The sequence below is a fragment of the Sinohyriopsis cumingii genome, chromosome 11 (genome assembly GCF_028554795.1).
Source record: "Sinohyriopsis cumingii isolate HCF-2022 chromosome 11, ASM2855479v2, whole genome shotgun sequence".
Lineage (NCBI taxonomy): Eukaryota > Metazoa > Mollusca > Bivalvia > Unionida > Unionidae > Sinohyriopsis > Sinohyriopsis cumingii.
The window spans coordinates 88,421,326-88,443,594 of NC_142971.1; the positions used below are offsets into that span (position 1 = coordinate 88,421,326).

The 22,269-nt window shown below is 34.5% G+C and overlaps 1 protein-coding gene across 1 annotated transcript in view; it reads right to left on the minus strand.

The window, feature by feature from the left end:
• Nucleotides 1-2,653: 2,653 nt before the first annotated feature.
• LOC149788936 (carnitine O-palmitoyltransferase 2, mitochondrial-like) overlaps nt 2,654-22,269 on the minus strand; it is a 49,103-nt gene continuing 29,487 nt past the window's right edge. The window contains exons 10-15 of the mRNA XM_089975082.1: nt 21,662-21,788; nt 19,860-20,056; nt 18,751-18,920; nt 17,342-17,570; nt 14,828-15,016; nt 2,654-8,585 (exon numbers count right to left, since the gene is read on the minus strand). Of these exons, the coding sequence (XP_089831208.1) occupies nt 8,440-8,585; nt 14,828-15,016; nt 17,342-17,570; nt 18,751-18,920; nt 19,860-20,056; nt 21,662-21,788 (1,058 nt within the window). The 3' untranslated portion in view covers nt 2,654-8,439. The remainder of the gene's footprint in view (nt 8,586-14,827; nt 15,017-17,341; nt 17,571-18,750; nt 18,921-19,859; nt 20,057-21,661; nt 21,789-22,269) is intronic.

The following is a 22,269-nucleotide window of genomic DNA, read 5'->3' on the forward strand; positions in this document are numbered from 1 at the left end:
TAGAATACAATTGGAATTTTATGCATTTGGCATTGTGATAGAACTTTTAGGACTATTTGGGACTTAAATACGCAAAACTAAGTTCTTTATAGCTTTTCACTTTGTATTCAAGGGCAATACATTATTTGTTGAAATTAACAAATCTTGCTGGTTTTTGCTCTTCTCTGTTACTTAGTTTATGACATAGAGTTGTAATAGAAAATTGGGGGCCTGCATCTGAGATACAAATTTCTCTAAAATATTTCAGAAAACTTCAATTTATTTTTGAAAATTAAATTCACTTTGTTTCAGAATTTCCAAGCACCAGATATTAATTCTCATATTTGGGAAATCTATTGTGAAACCAACAAGCTTTCACAATCTAATTTATTGTGGAGAGCTTCATTTCAAATCCTACTCAGGAAGTGTTGAAGTCCTTGAAATAGGATGAACCACTATGGCTTGCCAGATAATAGGATCTGAGGTGAAGGCATCTTTAATGAAGCAAGAAATACGAAATATTTTGGTCCAATATTTGGTGGAAAAGAAGTTTTGGAGAAAAGTGCTTTGGGTTTGATTAGTAAGTCTCTATTTGGCTCTGAAATGAAAGTTATGGAACTGAAATTGAAACACTGGATGGAAATAGAATTAAGAAACTTCAGCTTTAGAAAGAAGAAATAGAAATGCAGTTGCAGAAAGATGAAAGAGTGAGACAAATGCAGTTGCAGAAAGAAGAATGAGAAATGGAGTTGCAGAAAGAGAGAGAGCAACAAATGCAGAGAGAGGAAAAGGGGAGAAGATGAGAAGATAGGCTAATTCAGATGCAAAGAGAACAAGGGAAATAAAGGTGCAGAGATAAAGAGAGAAAAAAAGAGTGACATAAAGATGCAGGATGAAAAAGGAAAGGAAGAAACAGAATTTCAATTTAGATTAAAAGAATTAGAGCTGGCAAGTGGAAAACACCCCCCCCCTTACACACAAGTTCATTTTTTAAAATGTTACTAGAAACATTAGGTTAGTACCCCCTTTTAAAGAAAATGAAGAGGATAAATATTTTCCTGATTTTTTTAAAAAAGTACTGATAATCTGAAATGACCAAGAGAGCATTGGACTCTATTATTATAAAGTGTACTTGTTGACCATGCTCATAAAATCTACATTTTGCTGTCAGTAAAACAAAGTGCTGATTATGATGTGGTTAAGAAATGTATCTTGAACGGTTATGAATTGGTGCCTGAGGCATATTGACAAAGGTTTACGAACTGTAAGAAAGAAACTGGACAGAATCGTGTCGAATCTGCTAAAGAAAAAGAACAATTATTTGATAGGTGGTGCTCAGCCAAGAAGGTTGGTCAAGACTACGAAAACCTCAGACAACTCATATTAGTTGAAGAGTCAAGAATTGTATCCATAGTAAGATTACAATCTACCCTGATGAACAAAAGGTTGAAACTTTAGAAAATGCTGCACATATAGCTGCTGAATATTCCTTGACTCACAAAGTTTCTTTTGTAAATAAATCTTCCTCTCAGCAGTTTGTTGGTTAAAAAGACCCATCTCAATTTCATATGAGCACTTCTAAATCTCAAATCTGGCACAACTTTTAGGAATAAAATTTCTTGTAAGGCTAATCAGAAGTCCTTATCTCTTATTATGTGCACCTGTTGCAAGAAGGCCATATTATTTCTGATTGCTACAGATTGAAATATAAGCAACCTAATCAAGACAAAACTATTCCAGAAGAGTCAGTGTCACAGTCATGTATTGAATGCAATATATCTGTGGGGTCAAACAAATCTCAGTCTGATTTTATTATGGAGAATTATGACTCATTCATGTCAAAAGGCTCAATAGCACTTATTGGTGATTCTGCCAAGTATATCCCTATTGAAATTTGAATGGGCACAGGAGCTTCTCAATCTTTTATTATCATGTTCTGTGATTTTATGAGAAGAATTCTTCTAATATTAGTGTTCTTATTCATGGAACAGAGTGTGGCTTTGTTACTTTTCCTCTCAGTTGAGTAAATCTGTCATCCAACTTGGTCTCGGAACCCATGACAGTCAGAACAGCGTTATCTTTACCCATTAAGGGTATTCATTTATTACTAGGCTGGAGATAAGGTTGTGGTTAATCCATTTGTATCTGACAAGTTTTGTTTGGATCAGAAAGTCACTCCAACTGAAAAATAAATCTCTGAATTACATAATTAATACTCCTGAGATGTTAATATGTTAAAGGAGTATAATGATTGAGATGGACATTCAGGCAATTTAGAGAGACCAGAAAAAAATTGGTGAAAATGTATTTAAAACAATGATTTCCAGATTGAGAGACTAGGGTACTGAACATTCAAACAATGTTTAGTGAGGCTTGGATGAGATATGTTGTTGTTGTTGCTGTTGTGGGGTTTAACGCCATTTTTCAGCACACGATAGGCTTTGCATGGCGGCCAGTATCAAAGGTGGAGGAAGAACTTGGGAAAACGCTGGGAAGAACCACCGACCCACGAGAAGCTACTGGCAAGCTTTCTCACATACCCACATTGGCCGAATCTGAGACTCGAACCCATGCAGACAGAGGTGAGATGGCAGTGATCCGTAACGGAGAGTGCTTTAGACCACTCGGATGAGATACATGTTAAAATTATGTACAAATAAAATCTCAGAAAAGCTAAGTTTTATTTACTTTATTTAATTAAATTGTCCAATATTATACAATCTAAAATTTAATTCATGATTATCACTGATGACAATTATTTGCTGTACATTTCAAATTGACCATGTAAAATAGAGAAGCAAAGTCTTCCTAACTCATTCAAATTTTAATTAAAACAAAGAAAAAAAAGTATGCTGCTTTTTAATTATTTGAATATGGTTGACACTGGCAACTAAAGTCTGTCATGTAAATATGGACAAAATAATGAAATAAAGAATTTTTCAATATGAACGAGGTTTCTTAATATAATTCACCAAATTTGAGCACTTTCATAAATTGATCCTGATAAAGGATGTACATATTTGTACAGCTTGTAAATATACTGTATTTTTATATTTGTACAGCTTGTAAATATACTGTATTTTTGGTCATTTACAGCTGCATTCCCTTGTAAAAAAAGAACTGAAACATTGTCATGAAATGATCCTGTGGTTCTCCCTACAAAGAATGATGAAAAATATTTTATAGTAAATATGTACCTCAGAGCAAGGAATAAAAAGGAACGGGGGTGGGGGGTCAGGGGTGGAAATATACTGTGGGTCAGATAAGATAACATGTAAATAGGTTAGAGTGATTTCTAGTTCATTTCTTGCCACAAATTGCTAATGACCATGTAAAATGAAAGTCAATATAAGTCTTTTTGGCACATGCAACTGTACAAAGTCCTCCAGTAATCAAATGGATGGATTCCAAAGCAAAGTGCTGAGCACACGTCAAATGATCAGATGCAGCTTTCTCATGACTTGTGCCCCAGCTAAATGAGACCCAATGAAACATTACATCTGGTTATACTGTATTTGCACAGTATGGGAAAAGTGAGTTGCATTTCAAAATCTCTACCTTGATGAATGTGATCAATGTTATTTTAGTCCCAAACACCAGGGTTTCTATTAAACTAAAACAAGCTAAGCAGACAATTTCTTGGAGGATTTTGCTGAAGAGGCAAGTGCTTTAAATAGTCATGAGCTACAAAGAACACATCATATTAATTTAAAACTGAAACTGGGAGGAAATGCATCCTTATTCTAGATATGAGAATACATTTTTTTTATATCTTGCAAGCAAATCCTGATTTAATAAAAACAATGGGTAGAAATATAACCATTGTGAACAAATGCCTAAACCAGTGAGGAAGATATAAAATTCCAGCAAAATCATCAACCAAAGTCATTTCATCATTGGCATAATGATGATAAAAATCTGCTATGCTCCTTTTTCACCTATGGCTGTCTGCGATACAATTTCATCATTTCTCATGAATGTACATAAAAAGATACATCAATCTTAACCTAATGAAACCTGCTCTTACATACCCAGACCTGCCAATTCTTACGATTTTTCAGTCTTACGAAAATAACACTAAAATTATGGACTACGGAATGGTAACAAAAAGTATGGAAATAAGGTCATTTTTTTCTGTTCTGGATATTTTTTGTACTGGTTCATTCCAAATCCAGATTTTTGTCTTAGACTGTGAATTTTGGTTGTGAACCAGACTAACCATACAGTGGTAACTCAGATGTTTAAACCTGCCTATTTTGTTCGTGAGAAGCGCACATCTGATCTAGACTTTGTTTTTTGTTTTGTCATCCGGTCGTCTCAAAATGTCTTCCAAATGAAAATGCGTCAAACGTGGAGAGAACAACCAGCCTCATAAAAAGCTGAAACAGTGGTTGCAAAAGTATAAAACAGATCACTCAGATACTTGGTCATGCCTAGAAAAAAGTAAAAAAGGTATCCATTACATTTATTGCACGTTATGTCATGTTGACTTGAACATTTCACATGGTGGGCCAAATGACTGTCACTGCCACGTGAATTCCCAAAAACATAAAGAATATGTTGCAACGAAATCAAGTTGTACTCACTGACCTCTATGGGATTTGGATCTGCAGTGCCAGAAACTGAACTGGAGGTCCTTAAGGCTGAAGTATATTTTACAAACTTTTTGATCGGGCATAATGTTGCAATTGCTGCATCTAACCATGCTTCTAAACTATTCAAGTGCATGTTTCCCAAATCATCAGTAGCAAATAGTTATCAGTGTGGCAGAACAAAAACTACTGCTATTGTATTACAACAGTGCAAGTCAATATAGGAAGACATTGTTAACAATATTTCATCCCAACCTTTCAGTATTGCAAATGACAGTAGCAATGATTCTGATAATCTGTTCCCAGTTGTTGTTAGATATTTTGATAACACAGACGGGGTTGTAGCTGAAGCACTTTTGTCAGTTCCAACATGTGCTGGAAAATACTGGGGAAAATATTTTCACATTATTGGATAATGATTTGAAAAAGAGAAACATAAGTTGGAATAACTATTGCTTTTGAATCAGATAATGCTTCAGTGATGACAGGTTGCAATAAAGGTGTATTTGGACATATAACTAAGGAGAATCCCTCTGTAACTGAGTGAATGTTCATGCCATTTGATACATTTAGCAGCTATAAAGGGGGCTGATATGTTGCCTTTTAGTTTTGATGACTTATTAGTGGACATATCATATTATCTGGATAAAAGTGTGAAGAGACAAATGGAACTGAAAGATCTTCAGACTCTTTGTGGGAAAGAACAGAGAAAAATATTGAAGCATTGTGTAACAAGATGGATGTCTCTTGGTGAAGGTATAAAGAGACTGTTGGAACAGTGGGAACCCTTACAATATATTTTGGTAAAGAAACCAAGACGCAAGAGGTTTAAGGCAAAAGTACTAAAGCCAAAAGTAGGATGTCAGAGAAGGTGTCTAGTTCCAAGGATAAAGTTCCACATGTATCTAGGAATAAAGAAGGAAATAACAACAGTGCAGGCACATGCAATAAAGCTTTGAGCTGTGATAAATCTAGAAGTCAGGGTAGTACTTCCCTCAAGTCTGTCTCAGCAGGAAAAACTGAGAAAATGAAACCCAAGATGGGTTCCTTAGAGAAAGCTAAACCACAGAAATCAGATAAAAAGGCTCTGTCTAGATGCCACACACCATTGGTTAGAAATGACCAGAAAGACAGTAAAAAAATCAGTTACAGAGAGGAAAAAGCTATGAGTGTGTGTAAGGCTTTGCAGTCCCGGAGGGTGAAGATTTATTGTTTATTTCTAGACCACATAATTCCATTATTTAACAAGTAGAACTTAATCATGCAACAGGAGGAGCCTTTGACCCACAAACTTAGAGAAAACATGCTTGAATTATTAAAGCAATTGCTTATCAGATTTGTAAAGGCTACATAAATTTCACAAGCCAAGGATCTTACTGATATCGATTATCAAGACTAAGAAACCAAGGATCTTACTGATATCGATTATCATGACTGTAAGAAACAAAAGTCAGATGATAAACTTACAGTAGGTTCAGAAACTAGAAAATACTTGGCTAAAAGTAAATTGTATGAAAGTAGCCTTTGTCAATTATATAAAGATGTAAGGGACAATTACACAACTGTTTGTGATCAAGTTGTTAAGAGGTTTCCCTTGAATAAGTGCAGTTGCTGATGTGTCAAAAAGGATGGTGAATGATTTTAGCAGTGTGATGCATTTCCCATCAAGGTTTATGTGTATGGAACCCAAAGAAACCAACTGGCAAGACAACTTGGAAACAGAGTTTTTGAATTACCAAGTAGATGAATTGAATTCTGAGATCTTAAACACTAAATAAGTTGAAAAGCAATGGGATCTTATTAGTAAACTCAAGGATGCTAATGGCCAGTTCAAATACAAATTGTTGTCCAGCATCATGAAGAATGTACTTACTGTTCTTCATCCAAATGCAGGTTGTGAGTAGGTGTTCTCATTTGTTGCAAAAAAACACTCAAAAACCAGATCATTGATGTCATTTGATACCTTGGAAACAATGAAAGTGAAGGGAAGGAGGGGAGAGAATGCTTCAAAATGGAGTTTGACCAGAAGTTTCTTATAAAGTTCAAAAGTACCATGTACAAGTCACATCAGTAGGTATATATTGTAAGTTACAACATGGATATAAACTGTAATGGTTATTAAAATTATTTTTGTTGCCAGTACATAATAGTTTTTACAACTTACTGAAAAATTTTGACCGACTTATTGAGAATGTCTCTTTAGGGTTGGCAGGTCTGTATACCAAAGAATGCATTCTTTTTATTGGTCATACACGACTATTTTTGGAAATAATATTTGACTGGTTTATGCAAACGATACAAAAGGTCATGTTGGGTCAACCTTCAAATATAATTTTCCTTAGGCTTACACTGTAGGTGACCTGGTTGCTGTACTCGATGGGCACCCATCACAAAGTTCTAAGACTGGAACATAACCAGTAATGGCCTCTAACAGAATGTCAAACCTGATTGAATGATATAACCATACAAATGCGTTGCCCAAAAGCAGTATAACACAAAACAGGAATTATTTTGCCTCATACAATTCTTAATGTTTAGTTAAAATCATAACTTTAATCTTCCTAGTTATATGCTTGAATAAGATGTACATTAATAGTCATAAAAAAAGCTTTTAGTTGTTCAAAAAGTTTGATGGATTATGGACCTTATGTGCAGTAATCAGAGTCAGAAAATTTGATTATTTTATCTTGAGGAATATTGTGCAACAGGTATGACATCTACATGCATCAAAACAAAATGTTCGTTTCATTATCCTTTTTACACTGAAATTACATTACTTGAGAGACTAAAATGTTCTCAGCCTTTGAAGACTGACTAAAACTTCCCCTTTATACATGAGGCAATAAAATACTGCTACCCTCCCTCCCCTCCTAGCATGTTTCTGGGTGTATATGTTGAGTTCAAAAAGAGCAATACAGTAATGCTATTATGATATGGCAAATTTCTGTTTAAGAAAGCTTTGTCTGATGACGAGCCTTGCCATTCCACCCCACTTTCTGAAAATTTACAAGGCTTTTATCCTGACTAATCATGGGAGATAACCTGAATTATGTTTAAATATGCTGACAGTTTAAAATGGTCTAGATGTCTGTATCACTGTAGTTAACATATATACTTGTAAGTTGAATCCAACCACAAACTACATATAATTAGGTTGGCCATAGCTTGAAATGCCAGCAGATCTCTGTTGACGCAACTTGTTAGGACTAATCAGAGAAGATTATGCATCAGAAGATCAGGGTCTATGCTGATTGCAATTGGTACAGATTTGTAAATGATTGTATATGTAAAAGCTGTGTAATCCTATTGAAATCCATCCATCAAATCACTTCTAAATTTTATAACCTAACAATTAAAAGTGTCAGAGTTTACCTGAGCAAACAAGTCATTTAAATTTTGAATTGTGGGTGATAAAATTGTGTACTTTCCATTTTATGATGTTTTTTATGAAGTTTTAAAATTCTGCTCCTCTGCGTTTAGATTTTAATAACAGTAAATATTCACACATCTTTTGTTTTCCCCGAAGACTAACTGACCATGAATAGAGAAAAATATCTTGTTTTGCAAATATAGCTGGCTATATTGTAATAAATAGAAAACAAATCAAAACTGAATGCTACATACAGATATTAACAATATTGTTATCTGTACTATATTCATCTAAATATGACACAATACATCTTGAGCAGTAATGAAAAAGGAATAATAAATAAATGGATCACCATTGGACAAAGACAACACATGTCCTTCTTAATTTTAAATGGAAGAAGTAAAAAGTGCACATAATATGATTCCATCATATGCCCTATTACAGGCTTGTACACTAGTGTATTTCCTAATGCAAAGATAACTAGTTCATTTGCAAGCATCATGATTTCTTTGGTAACTTCCCCTCAAACACTGCATATATGTCATCTAGACTTTGTCTTAAGCAGTTTATAAAACCATGAACATCAGTCGCTGGTGGGTAATTTGTCACATTGAATCCAATTCTGCTATCCTCTACAGCATAACCTGTGGGGGAAGAAAAAAAATACAAGTGTTGACAAACAGAGTCTCAGTAGAATGTAGTGTACATCATGACTACATGAAAAATCTCCTATTACACACACACACACACACAAATTGTGAAGTGTAGGTATAAATCCATTTGAAATACCAATATTGTGGGTACATCAGAATGTGATTCACCTCTGCCATATGATTACGCAAATAATTATGGTTTCAACAGTAGACCACTGCTTCTATATTTTCTAGACCCAGTGATGAATTTCCAGTTATAGGTGAATCTACACATTCACCAAGGAGAAGTACTGGTCTGTTTCCTTGGTTTGAACTGATATTTTCTTTGATAGTGGTTACATATTTTAAATTAAGAGTCTCATCTGCAAAAAAATTGTAAGTTGACTTCTGACCTCTTATCTATTCATCACTAGTTTTTTTTTCTCCAAGTCTTCCGATGAAACTGTGCCATTTAATCATGCAGGCTGAAGATGATAAACATTACAAAGAACAAAATAGCCTTATTTTATTAAGTTGACATTTGTTAATGGACACTTGCACCTACCCCTATGTAACCACTGAATTAGGGCTATTTCAAATGTTAATAGTTCAAAAAAGGTTGGGGGCAGAGGTCAGGTGTTATGAAAAGTACATTATTATATTGGTTTGCAGATCTCTTGAACATATATATGTGGAAGTGGGTATATAAGGGTTAGGTTTTTTTGTGATGTTGTTGGTGTAGGGTTTAATGCCATTTTTCAGCACACGATAGGCTATACATGGTGGCCAGTATTAATGGTGGAGGAAGAACCCGGGAAAACCCCAGAAAGAACCACTGACCCACAAGAAACTACTGGCAAGCTTTCTCACATACCCACATTAGCCGAATCTGAGACACGAACCCATGCAGACAGAGGTGAGATGGCAGTGATGTGTAATGAAGAGCACTTTAGACCACTCGGATGAGATACATGTTAAAATTATGTACAAATAAAATCTCAGAAAAGCTAAGTTTTATTTACTTTATTTAATTAAATTGTCCAATATCATACAATCTAAAATTTAATTCATGATTATCACTGATGACAATTATTTGCTGTACGTTTCAAATTGACCATGTAAAATAGAGAAGCAAAGTCTTCCTAACTCATTCATTCACTCGGGGCCCCTTTTTTGTGATGTGGGGATTTGTTAACAGGTGCAAAGTCCTGATGTTATTTATAATTTCACAATTACAATTTACATTTTGTTCTCAAACTGTAATTAATTTAGCAGAAGCATATAGCTAATCAGAGCTAACAAAGTGGAAAAACATGCTATTCGTTTGTTTTAATAAAGAATCAAGACAAGAATAAAAACAAATAAATTGACAACTTACATTTGGTATAGTACACTGATCACTTTAAATACATTATCTTGACATAACATGTCAGCAATATACATGTAAACAACAACAATTAATAAGTAATAATAAAATTATTTAGGAAACTAAACAAATATTCTAGCTCAAATTAAATTCCTACTATCAATGATTTACAATTTGATTTAATAAAAAGATCACCATTTCAAAAAAAATTATCAAAGCTAACTAAATAATCGCAATTACCTTTAAAATCGCAAGATACCCCACACGTATTAGAAAGAAATTCTGTTCAAATTTTCAGGCAACTGAATTAATTTCTTTCTGAAGTAATTTATTTAACCTTAAAATATTCTTTGTTCAATATGCATTTTATGATATTTCCCGAGATCTTAAGCTTCGATTTTTCCTATAGAATGAATACGTTTTCATGGTAAAGCAGGCTAACTCTAGTATTGCTTGTACACTGCAGCTGGAATAGCATCCTCTAGTATTGCTTGTACACTGCAACTGGCATAACATCTCTAGTACTGTTTGTATACTGCAGCTGGAGTAACATCTTCTAGCACTGCTAGTAGACCACTCCAGTGGTCTAGTGGTTAGGTCATCTGCCTCACATGTGGCACGTTGCACGTTCAAAACCCAGCCAAGTCATGCCAAAGACTTATAAAAATGGTACAGCTGCTTTGCTTGGTGCTCAGCATTAAGAGGCTAGTGTTAGGACTGGTTGGCATGGTGTCAGGACAATGTGAGAAATCATAGCAATAACTGAAAAATTGTTAAAGCTACGGTAAAAATCCAAATCATACACACACACGTACTGCTTGGATAATGCAGCTGGAACAGCATCCTCAGTGCTGCTTATATACTGCAGCTGGGATAATATCCTCTAGTACTGCTTGTATACTGCAGCTGGGATAACATCCTCTAGTATTCTTTGCATACTGCAACTGGAGTAACATCATCTCTTATTGCTCGTATACTACTGCTGGGTAACATCCTTTAGTACTGCTTGTACACTACAGCTGGGTAACATCCTCTAGTACTGCTTGTATTCTACAGCTGGAGTAACATCCTCTATCATTGCTTGTACACTGCAGCTGGGTAACATCCTCTAGTATTGCTTGTATACTGCAGCTAGGGTAACATCCTCCAGTATTTCTTGTATACTGCAGCTGGAGTAACATCCTCCATTATTGCTTGTATACTGCAGCTGGAGTAACATCCTCTAGTACTGCTTGTACACTGCAGCTGGAGTAACATCCTCTAGTACTGCTTGTACATTGCAGCTGGAGTAACATCCTCTAGTACTGCTTGTATACTGCAGCTGGAGTAACATCCTCTTGTACTGCTTGTGTACTGCAGCTGGGAAAACATCCTCTAGTACTGCTTGTATATTGCAGCTGGAGCAACATCCTCTAGTACTGCTTGTATACTGCAGCTGGAATAACATCCTCTAGTACTGCTTGTATATTGCAGCTGGAGCAACATCCTCTAGTACTGCTTGTATACTGCAGCTGGAATAACATCCTCTAGTACTGCTTGTATACTGCAGCTGGAGTAACATCCTCTAGTACTGCTTGTACACTGCAGCTGGGATAACATCCTCTACTACTGCTTGTACACTGCAGCTGGGATAACATCCTCTAGTACTGCTTGTATATTGCAGCTGGTGTAGCATCCTCTAGTACTGCTTGTATACTGCAGCTGGAGTAACATCCTCTAGTACTGCTTGTACACTGCGGCTGGGATAACATCCTCTAGTACTGCTTCTATATTGCAGCTGGTGTAGCATCCCCTTGTACTGCTTGTACACTGCAACTGTGAAAACATCCTCTAGTGCTGCTTGTACACTGCAGCTGTGAAAACATCCTCTAGTACTGCTTGTATACTGCAGCTGGGATAACATCCTCTAGTGCTGCCTGTATACTGCAGCTGGGATAACATCATCTAGTACTGCTTGTACACTGCAGCTGGGATAACATCATCTAGTACTGCTTGTATACTGCAGCTGGAGTAGCATCCTCTAGTACTGCTTGTTCACTGCAGCTGGGATAACATCGTCTAGTACTGCTTGTATTCTGCAGCTGGAGTAGCATCCTCTTGTACTGCTTGTACAATTTACCTGAATAACATACTCTAGTACTGCTTGCATACTGCAGCTGGAATAGCATCCTCTAGTACTGCTGGGACCCCGAATGGCCGAAAGCGCTCTCCGTTATGGATCACTGCCATCTCACCTCTGTCTGCGTGGGTTCGAGTCTAGGATTCGGTCAATGTGATTATGTGAGAAAGCTTGCCAGTAGCTTCTCTGGGTCAGTGGTTCTTCCCGGGGTTTTCCCAGGTTCTTCCTCCACCAGTGATACTAGCCACCATGCATACCTATTGTGTGCTGAAAAATGGTGTTAAACCCAACAACAACAACAATCTAGTACTTCTTGTACACCGCAGCTGGTATAACATACTCTAGTACTGCTTGTACACTGCAGCTGGGGCAGCATCTCTAGTACTGCTTGTACACTGCACCTGAATAACATACTCTAGTACTGCTTACATACTGCAGCTGGAATAGCATCCTCTAGTACTGCTTGTATACTGCAGCTGGAGTAACATCCCTAGTACTGCTTGTATAATGCAGCTGGCATAACATCTCTTGTACTGCTTGTATACTGCTGCCAGAGTAACATCTGCTAATACTGCTTGTACACTGAAGCATCCTTTAGGGAACCAACATAGGCCAAAAATATATAATATAAAATGATAGTCCTACGTTTACTACAATACTGTTCTACATGCACTTATTACATGTGTAACATCAGAATGAATGAGTGATTTGGGGGCCTGATAGGAATAACAATTTACCTCAAGCATTTACTCCCAAACTGAAACAGACCTACAAGACCTGTACAACCACTTCCTGATGATAAGGAACAAAAAAGTAGAAGGGTGTGGTGCTGTTGTTATTGATGAAAAACCAGGAACAGTTGTACAATATCATAATAAGCAATCACATTACATAAGAAATTTCACTCAAAACATCAACTGCAGTGTCAAATATTGCAACATATCATAATCATAAGGAAAGGAGTTTTTATTGAGTAATTGACAGGGTTCTTATTCATGACAATTTTATTATAACTCTAGTTTTATAGCAGCATATCAGTTGGCATGGTTGTATCTTTTCTGTGTATTTATTGATGTACTTCATACTGTACTTGCCAAGCACATGTGCAAACTCTCCTTAATTATTCATTCCACATAAAAAAAAGACTGAATACAGGGATGTGTATCAAATAATATGGAAGATACTGATAAACAGAAATAGCATAAATTTGAAAGAAAATGAATGAAGGTAAAATGCATTTCTGATAGAGAATTTTTTGCCAAAGAGGGATGATTGAAGATTTATACTTTGTAACTTTTCTAATTTTCAAATTAGTTAAGTATCTTTCACTTGATATGGTTGTCCTATGTGCAAATCCTCGGAATAATTGCTTTGAAATGATAAAATTCACTGATGTACTGTGGTTGTTGTGGTTGTTTATATAAAGAAAACAAAGAATCCCTGGATGGAATTGATGTTCTACTGCCCAAAAAGAATTTCCAGAATTCAATATAAGTACATATCTTCTTTTTGATAGCTGAGCAGTCAAACCATCTCTAATGTTTTTGAGCTAAAAGATTTTCAAATTAACAGCTGAGGCTGCCATAATTTGATCTAAGATCAGCAGAAATTTAATTGAGAAGCAACTTGACACAATAAAAAGACTTTTGATGAAAATCAGCATTATTTTCATTCAGGACCAACAAGACATCATGAAAAGTCTTCTGGTGAAAACCCAATGTCAATATGGCTTTCCATGTTGGAGAAGTAGTGGTCAAGAAGATTTTCAAGACTGCCACATGAACATAAGAACAGAAGTTTTTATTTCATTTGGGGCCGACCAGTCTTTGGGTAAAAAATACATGCTGCTATGGGAGAAGCAACAAGAAGATTTTCAAAAGGCTGCCATGGTGTCCATACTGGATATCAGACTGGCACAATTTTCATTTAGGATGAAGTAGACATAAGAAGTCTGATCATGAAACCCCATGCTGATATAAATGTACATTCAGGACTTGTGATTGGATGTCAGACTGGCACAATTTTCATTTCATGCTGACATAAATGTACATTCAGGACTTGTGATTTACAAGATGTTTGAGCATAACCATTTTCATTCAGGACAAACTAGACATCATAAGAGGTCATATAACAAACACAACTCACACTGTAAAGTGTTTCACTTATCATTTATAAAAATAAAGACTGGCTCACTGACTAACTAGCTTATCAATAAAATGAGTCTGTTAGGCAAAGTTCACTTTGAATAAACCTGTGTATTTTCTTGGAAATGGGTCATAGACATTTGTTATAAGGAAAGCATACTCTTATGCAATTCTTACGCAAATGTCACCTTTTTAAGAATATTCTCAAATTTATGAGTGGAATTAAGAGATGATAATAAAATTGATAAAACAACTTTTTATTGCTTTATTTTTATTTTTTAAAGTAGCAAGAAAGTGCAATCTATTTACAATTTAACAGTAAATGTAATTTGTGAATTATTAAGCCAAAAGCATGATTGTTGGCATGTATAAATGAGGCATGAGAAAAATGACATTGTGTTTAAGTTGATAGTTTTGTAGTTCTAGAAGGCAGAGGGGTGGATTGGAGTACTCATATGTTTCTTTCTAATTGGAACACATTGTGTGGTAGTCTCATTTTATATTTTACTGGTGATGGGTTTATTACAGAAGTACCCCACCCCCATAACTTTGCTGCTGGAATAGCCATTATGTATTATCAACATTTCATTAGCAACAAAACTGTGCTATAAATAACAAAACCTACCAACTCCATATCCATCTGGTGTGACTGCTCCAAATCCTCCAATAACAACAGCAGGGCTTGAAAGTGTTGAAGTAGAGAGGATTATATGGTTGAGTTTAGCATAGCTTGGGTCTTTAAAGAAGTCGGGCAAAGATCCTTTGTTCTGTGCTAAATACTTTAGTGCAAACAAGTGTCTGTCAAATCCCTGACCTGCAACAAAAAGCATATGTACACAAGTCCATTCTTCACGATTGATCTTCATATAAATAATTTGTAAATATTAACTGCAAATTGATATTAGGAATGGAATTGAGAATTTATCCAACATTTACTTCACAGAGACTTGGCAAGACAATTCTGTGGTTAAAATGTCACTGTCATCACTTCCTTTGTCAATGTGTGCATCTGTTCTTACTGTATTTTTAACTCTCTCCAAATAAAAACTTTAAAATGAAGAAAAATAACGGACAGTCTTTGTAAGTATTATGTAACACAAGAATCGACCTAAAAATAAGACCATTCATGACAAATAATTGGAAGTACCATCACTGACCTACACATCCACACAATAAAAATAATTACATCCAGATAATTAGTATGCTATACAAAAAAATAATTTACTAAACATTTTGTCCAAAAAAGTACTATGATTATCAGGATTGTCCATATAAGGGGATGACTCCTCTAAATATTTAAATGAGCCCGATCACTTAGACTGGTTCAGGAATTTAATTGGAAAATACAGAATATAATTGTGTCTGCTGCAATTTAAAGGTGTGAAGACTGAACCATGTTCAGAACGAGATTAACAAGAAGAAATCTACCACTGAATAAAAGTGGACTACAAGACCTTGAGTGTTTCTTTTTTAAGTGATCTTTCATTATTAAATAACAAAATAAAGACAAAGTTATAGCCAATCATAAGTAATTAATTAGCAACATTTGATAAAGGTTTCAATTTATGGAACACAAAATATTTTCAATTATGGAACACAAAATTTTTCCACTTTGATATACACAACAGTTTCATCTCCCTTTGCATGCTTTTTTGTAGTACAAATAAAAAAAGCCTGCAATCACATGTAGGCTTGATGAAACACTGATGACCATTGATTTCACAGAATAAAGAGTGATTTGTTCATTCATTCTGCCAACTGGCTTAAGATGAAAGGTTGTTCTTCCTTTATCAATACGTTTAACAAACTCACCACTTGCTTTGTTTTTGGGAACTGCTTACTCATGAGCTGTCGAGTGACAGATGTTTTTTGTCTATCAACAACACCTTCAGTTAACCCATACAATAATCAAGGTAATCAAACCAGTTTCATAGCCAGATGGTTCATGACTCAATCACCAGGCTTTTAGTACATATACAACATTCCTTAGCTGATGTTTAAACTTGGGTTTTTCGGCCCACAAAAATTGGAGGATCCAATTATTTCAGTTAATTAAGGTAATTTATTGATTTGTACACATGAAAGTCTTCATTATTGTCATGCTAATAACAGAATCTGCATAATAATAAAGATAATAATAATAATAATAATAATAATAATAACAATAATAATAATAATAATAAATTTTATTTATTCTCAACAGTCTGTCCAGTAAAAGGATTAATCCCACACAGGGTCATGATGCATTCAAATGAATGACACAAGATAAATATTATAAATGACAAACAATAAATTACAGCAGATTCTAAACAAAATATATAATTCTATTTTGGACTGTTTTACATTTCTATTTATAAGCAGCAACAGTAGTATAAAATTTTATATCACTAGGTATGTTATTCCATACTGATACATCACTGTAAGTAAAACACATTTTAAATATTTTAGTCTCATGTTTTGGGATACTTAGTTGATTTTTAGCAGGAAAATGCATGATTCAACTATGAAAAATTAAGACTGTAGTAAAAGTATTCAGGCAGTATGGTGCCAAGTTGTTTTCAACTTTGTAATAATTCACTGTAGTTTTACTCCATCGTTAAATGGTAACTATTCCAATTTTTCAATAAAGTTTCAGTGGATGTGGGATATTTTTCATCCAAAGAGTTCTAGCCACATTCTTTTACAGGCATTCATTATGTTTTGAAAGATAAGATGAACAATGTCCCAAAATATTGTAATAATAAGCATGAGGTGAATTCTAGGAAATGATAATAACAGCTAAAGTACTGGTGACTGCAAATGAGAACGTTTCATTGTAATAGACTCATTGTAATCACTGTATATACTTGCTTATAAGACGAGTCCAACTGCAAACTGTACAGACCCAGCTGTGTCAGGTTCTGTGTAGTTTTCAAGGGTTTTATCAGTAGAATAAAAAAGACCCTGATCTGCAGGTGCATTATGATATGGCAGATAAGGATCTTTGTTGTTTGCAGTTTGACTTACTTATAAGTGAGTACATACAGTATTATTATTATTATTATTATTATTATCAGCAGTAGTAGTAGTAGTAGTAGTAGTAGCAGTAATAGCATTGTGGAAGCATTACAAACATGACAATGTTGGAAGTTTCATTTACCCATGGCTGCCTCTTTAGTAAGTTGTGAATGAATGTTTGAACACTCCAACATAGCTGCACGTAGATCTGCAACTGTTGGATTCTTTTTAGGATTTAGAAACAGGTCACAGGCTGCTTTGGTTGCCATAGTAGCTGAGCGTATTGTCTCTGTTCTACCATGCTTGAAGGCAGCTGTACTACAAGATTCATATGTAGCTACTGTTTTTCCATACTGTCGAGTGTAAGCCAGCTGAAAATTTACCAAATAATTTCAAAATTAGGGAATCATTTTCATGTTGAATCTCATCATAAAATATTCATGATGTGATTTAAAAAGCCTTTGAAATGTGAAAGTATGTATTACAAGTACTGAGTCTCTTTAATGCCAGGATGATACATTTTGAGACAAAGTGAAAATATGCATCATACTGGAGGAGCATCCCTACGAAGCTAGCTTGATAATTTTGATACCCAATGAAATTTTGTTTAATCTGTACAAGGACCCCTATGTCACTGATACAGTTAACGATAAAATGAAATTGTGTATCATCATTGTAAGGACCACTATTATCATTTATACTTTTATACTTTTATGATCAAATGAAATTTTAAATCATCTGTGTAAAGACCCCTATATCATTGATAAATGTTAAGATAAAGGTGGTGCTCTACAGTTTCGTATTTTGCATAGGGTTAGGATTTTAAAGAAAAAGAATTACCCCGGCTTTCCTCACTGGTTATTCTGTCTATTTAAAAAAGACCTTGTATATCTTAGGTATAATTCAAAGAACCTTTAATTGCCTTTATTTTGGTGTATGATTGATGGGTGTAATATGGGTTATAAAGTATACAGCTTGGCCTTACTCCAGATGTGTACCTTTCAAAAAAGTGCTAGCTCCACTTGGTCATTTTCACTTCTGAACTTCAGAGGTAAATTGTATAAAAAAGAGCCAATAACTTTTTTTTTACATTTTATAAATTTGGTAATTCATTCATTGCACTTTCAGAAGCTGGTATTGTCTAGTCTGGCAAAATTCATTTTCCCTATTTGAATAGCTGCTATGGATAGTGTACTTTAGCCTAATTCAGGCTGATTTTTTAGCACAAGGGAGTAGTCATTTTAGTTAGGAGTGTGTTTAAATCATGTACAATTTCCAAAAGTACAATATCCAAAGAAATATCATCCATATTACATTAATGTAGCATAGAGGTATGCCAACATTCTCTCCACTGTGCGTGTTTTAAATGCAAACTACTTCACCTTACATACGTCACTCTCTCAAAAGTACATATTAACTGGTGAGCGCCCCCAAAATGAAATTTTGAATCGTCTGTTTAAGGACCCCTATATCATTAATACATTTTATTTATAAAATGAAATTTTGTATCATCTGTGTAAGGACTCTATACTGCCAGTTTTGATATAGTACCTGTATTGCCAGCTGAAGTACTGAATCTGGACTTAGCTTCTGTTTTTTTATGTAACTCTTGTTGAACGTCTGGTATTCCAGGTGGTCCAAGCCTATGGACTTCACATGTCTATCAAAGTCAGACTTTGCTATCTTGATGTTTTCTCGCAAGATTGGATCTAACATGAAATCTGGTGAGCACAAAGAAAATTCTTTTTAAGTATTTGCTGATGAGGACATTACTGTGCAGAATTGCAATTTTAAATACTGTGTATAGAGCTGCATACAATCATCTCATTTGACTACTGTGAATATAGATACATACAATCATCTCATTTGACTACTGTGAATAGAGGTGCATACAATCATTTCATTTGAATACTGTGAATAGAAATGCATACAATCATCTCATTTGATGATTTTAACATGAACAGTGCTCGAAAAATAGACTGAAAAAACCCATTAAACCCAAATACTTTGATGATGAGACTGAGGTACTCATCAAAACACATCCCCATACCAAGTTTCATGATTCCCATTATAAAATATTAACCTAGGTACAGTCATTGATACATATTTGTTTTGCCCATGTATTTTTTCTTAAATTCCACACTGACAGTCCATCAAATACAGATTATAATAAATGGCACCCTACTGAGATTGTGCCAACATCGACAATATCTAAAACTTTTAGAAAATTTACCGGACTGTAACCCAGGCTAATAAAATATATATCCTTTGTGCAAAAAACCTGAGGAAAATGCAAAACTTAACCAAAAATACACAACTAATGTAAATGTATGTAAAGTTAGCATCCTTAGCACCCTCGCCATTGGGTAGGTGCTACAAAATCCACTCCAAAGAGATGCATCAGGCAGTAGAATAAAGAATGGTCGAGATTCATATGAATATGATTTTATATGTGCAGATGCCTATGTTGGGTTCAAAACAAAAATTCTCTTCTACTTTGGCAGGGTAAGCCAAAAAGTATTGCAACTATTTTAAAACAAATGTCATAACTCACTGACATTTAATTCCTAACTTAAATATTCTTTATATATATTTCAATTATTATTATTATTATTATTATTATTATTATTATTATTATTATAGTTATACAGAAAACTTACCAAGATGCTGCACATGGGCAGAAGAGTCCACTTTGGCATTAGGGGTGTTAAGATGAACAAAAGGTTTTGTTGTGGTCTCCTTCCAAACTTCATTAAAGTATCGCAGAACTGCAACTCCATCCCCCCAGGCATGTTCAAAATTTACAGCTGCTCTACCATCTTTTGTCAGTATTAGCTGAAATGATTTATCAAACCATCTGCAAGAAGAAAAAAAAATATGTTTAAAGATGAAACATTATTTTGCAGTTAAGTATGGCACAGAAAGACTGAAGCATATAGTTAACTAAACAATTTTCATCACTGACAACGAAATTTGCGGAGAGGATTACAGTATTATTTATTATTATATAACCGAAGGTTAATTTTAAATTTAAATTTCCAACTTTTTTGTTCAAAAGGTATGGGTTGGCTTATTATCAGACAAAGTTATCCCAGGTAAATTTTGCAAAATGTTTGTTATAAATGGGGGTGGGGGCAGGCTTATCATCAAGCAATGGCCCATCATTGGATAAATATGGTACCCTGCCTCTGTACCCAAGCATATATTTTTGAAAAGTGCCTTCCTTGGGTATAATGTCTGTTTAAATGGAATAGCTCTCACTTCTAGAGTTAATTATTGCTGATATTTACAATTTCCTGTGCATTTGATAGTGAAGATACAGTAAAATTAATTGAGCATTACAAAGTTACTGAGACCTATTTTTATATGCAGGAGCATGAAATAAGTTACTGTGACCAGTATTTATATCAGCAAGTAGTATTTCTTACAATGAAAGCATGATAAAATGTATTGTGGCTTTATAGAAAAAAGTCTTCTTGAAATGGAACAAGTAGCTCCCTGAACAAAGGAGAAGGGTATTTATTGCATCTTAATAGTACTGATATAAAAGGTGGTTAATTGTTTTGAAACAAATTAAATCATTTTCTCATCATGTAAGAATTTACTCACTCTCAATCAATCATTAACAATAAGAAGCATGCTTTTGATTCATTTAAACTCATTACGAATTTGTTAAAGGCACTTAATTTGTCAAAATAGTAGTTTCAATCTAGAACATGATATGCATCATTTCTGTCCCTCTATGTGGTGTGCAATAAATTCCAGAGATAATAAAATCCAATGCCTCCCCACCACCATGATGTCATATTAAAATAATGTACAATTCAGACCATCGGAAGCCATCAGGTGATAACAATTTCATCCCAAACAATACTGGTCATTCCAAACTTGGATTCTTTATCATATGGGATTTAATTTTAAAGTTGGGGGACATGGTAGGAGTCTGGATAATCAGCATCCGAGTAAGTGACTTTTTATTGTATTGCCATATCAGGTAGTATTATATGAAAGATTGGAAGGAACAACTAGTGGTTAAATAATATGCTTGCACAATATAATGATGTACATCTTGATACATGACTTACAATATAATACATATTGATACAAATATCAACTTGATGATATGAATCATCTGGAAAGCATTATGGTATTATCTTAAAAATATAAAACAATAATGCAAGTTTCTGTTGACTCTAACATCTTTCTAGAATGAATCTGGGATTGAGTTCAGATGACTAACAATGACTGTCTAATACAGTTCTTCCTGCAAATACAAAACAATTGTATATTAAAGGTAAGACAAAAACAGTGTTGTATCAATTCTCCACTTATTTTATTGATGTTTAAATCAAATGGCAAAGTAATCAATGTATTGATGCATTGGAGAATCACTTCATCCCAAGTAATAATTAACATATGATTTTACAGGCAGTGTTAAAAGTATTCTTTATAGATCCATTACCTGCTAACACCATCTCCATGAAGGAATGTCCGCGTGATTTCATTGGGGTCTGTTGGAGCATGGTCATCAAGAATAAGTGCAAAGACAGCATTGTCTATCAACTTTAGTGTCTTTTCATTCATCACACCTAAGAAGTATAAAAAAATTGTACTGATATAAAACTCAAAAGAATGGATGGGTAAGCCTTAGCCACAGCTTGATAAAATAGTTACATTAGACTTCTTGATTATATTAACATTTTAAAATTTCCTGATACTTAGTTTGTGTGAGCTAGTATTAGTAAAACAGGCCAAGAGCATATTATATTTAGATTTCACATTACTGCCCAGTCCTTATATTTTTTGTCCATTTTTTTACTGATTATTTTTTAATTTATAAGACTGTACATGTGTTATGATCAAATTTCTTACTCCAAAATCTACAAACTTAGAGGCCCATACAACACTGAAAACTGTTTTCCCAGTTTTTTCCCCAGTTTAATGACCACAGGTTTATTTTTCTAACATAAAAATAAACACCTTACATATAAATAACTGACAATGAATAAAAAGAAAATCATTTATTGTCTAGATACCTGCCTGGTCACACAAAATGATCTTTTCTGAAGA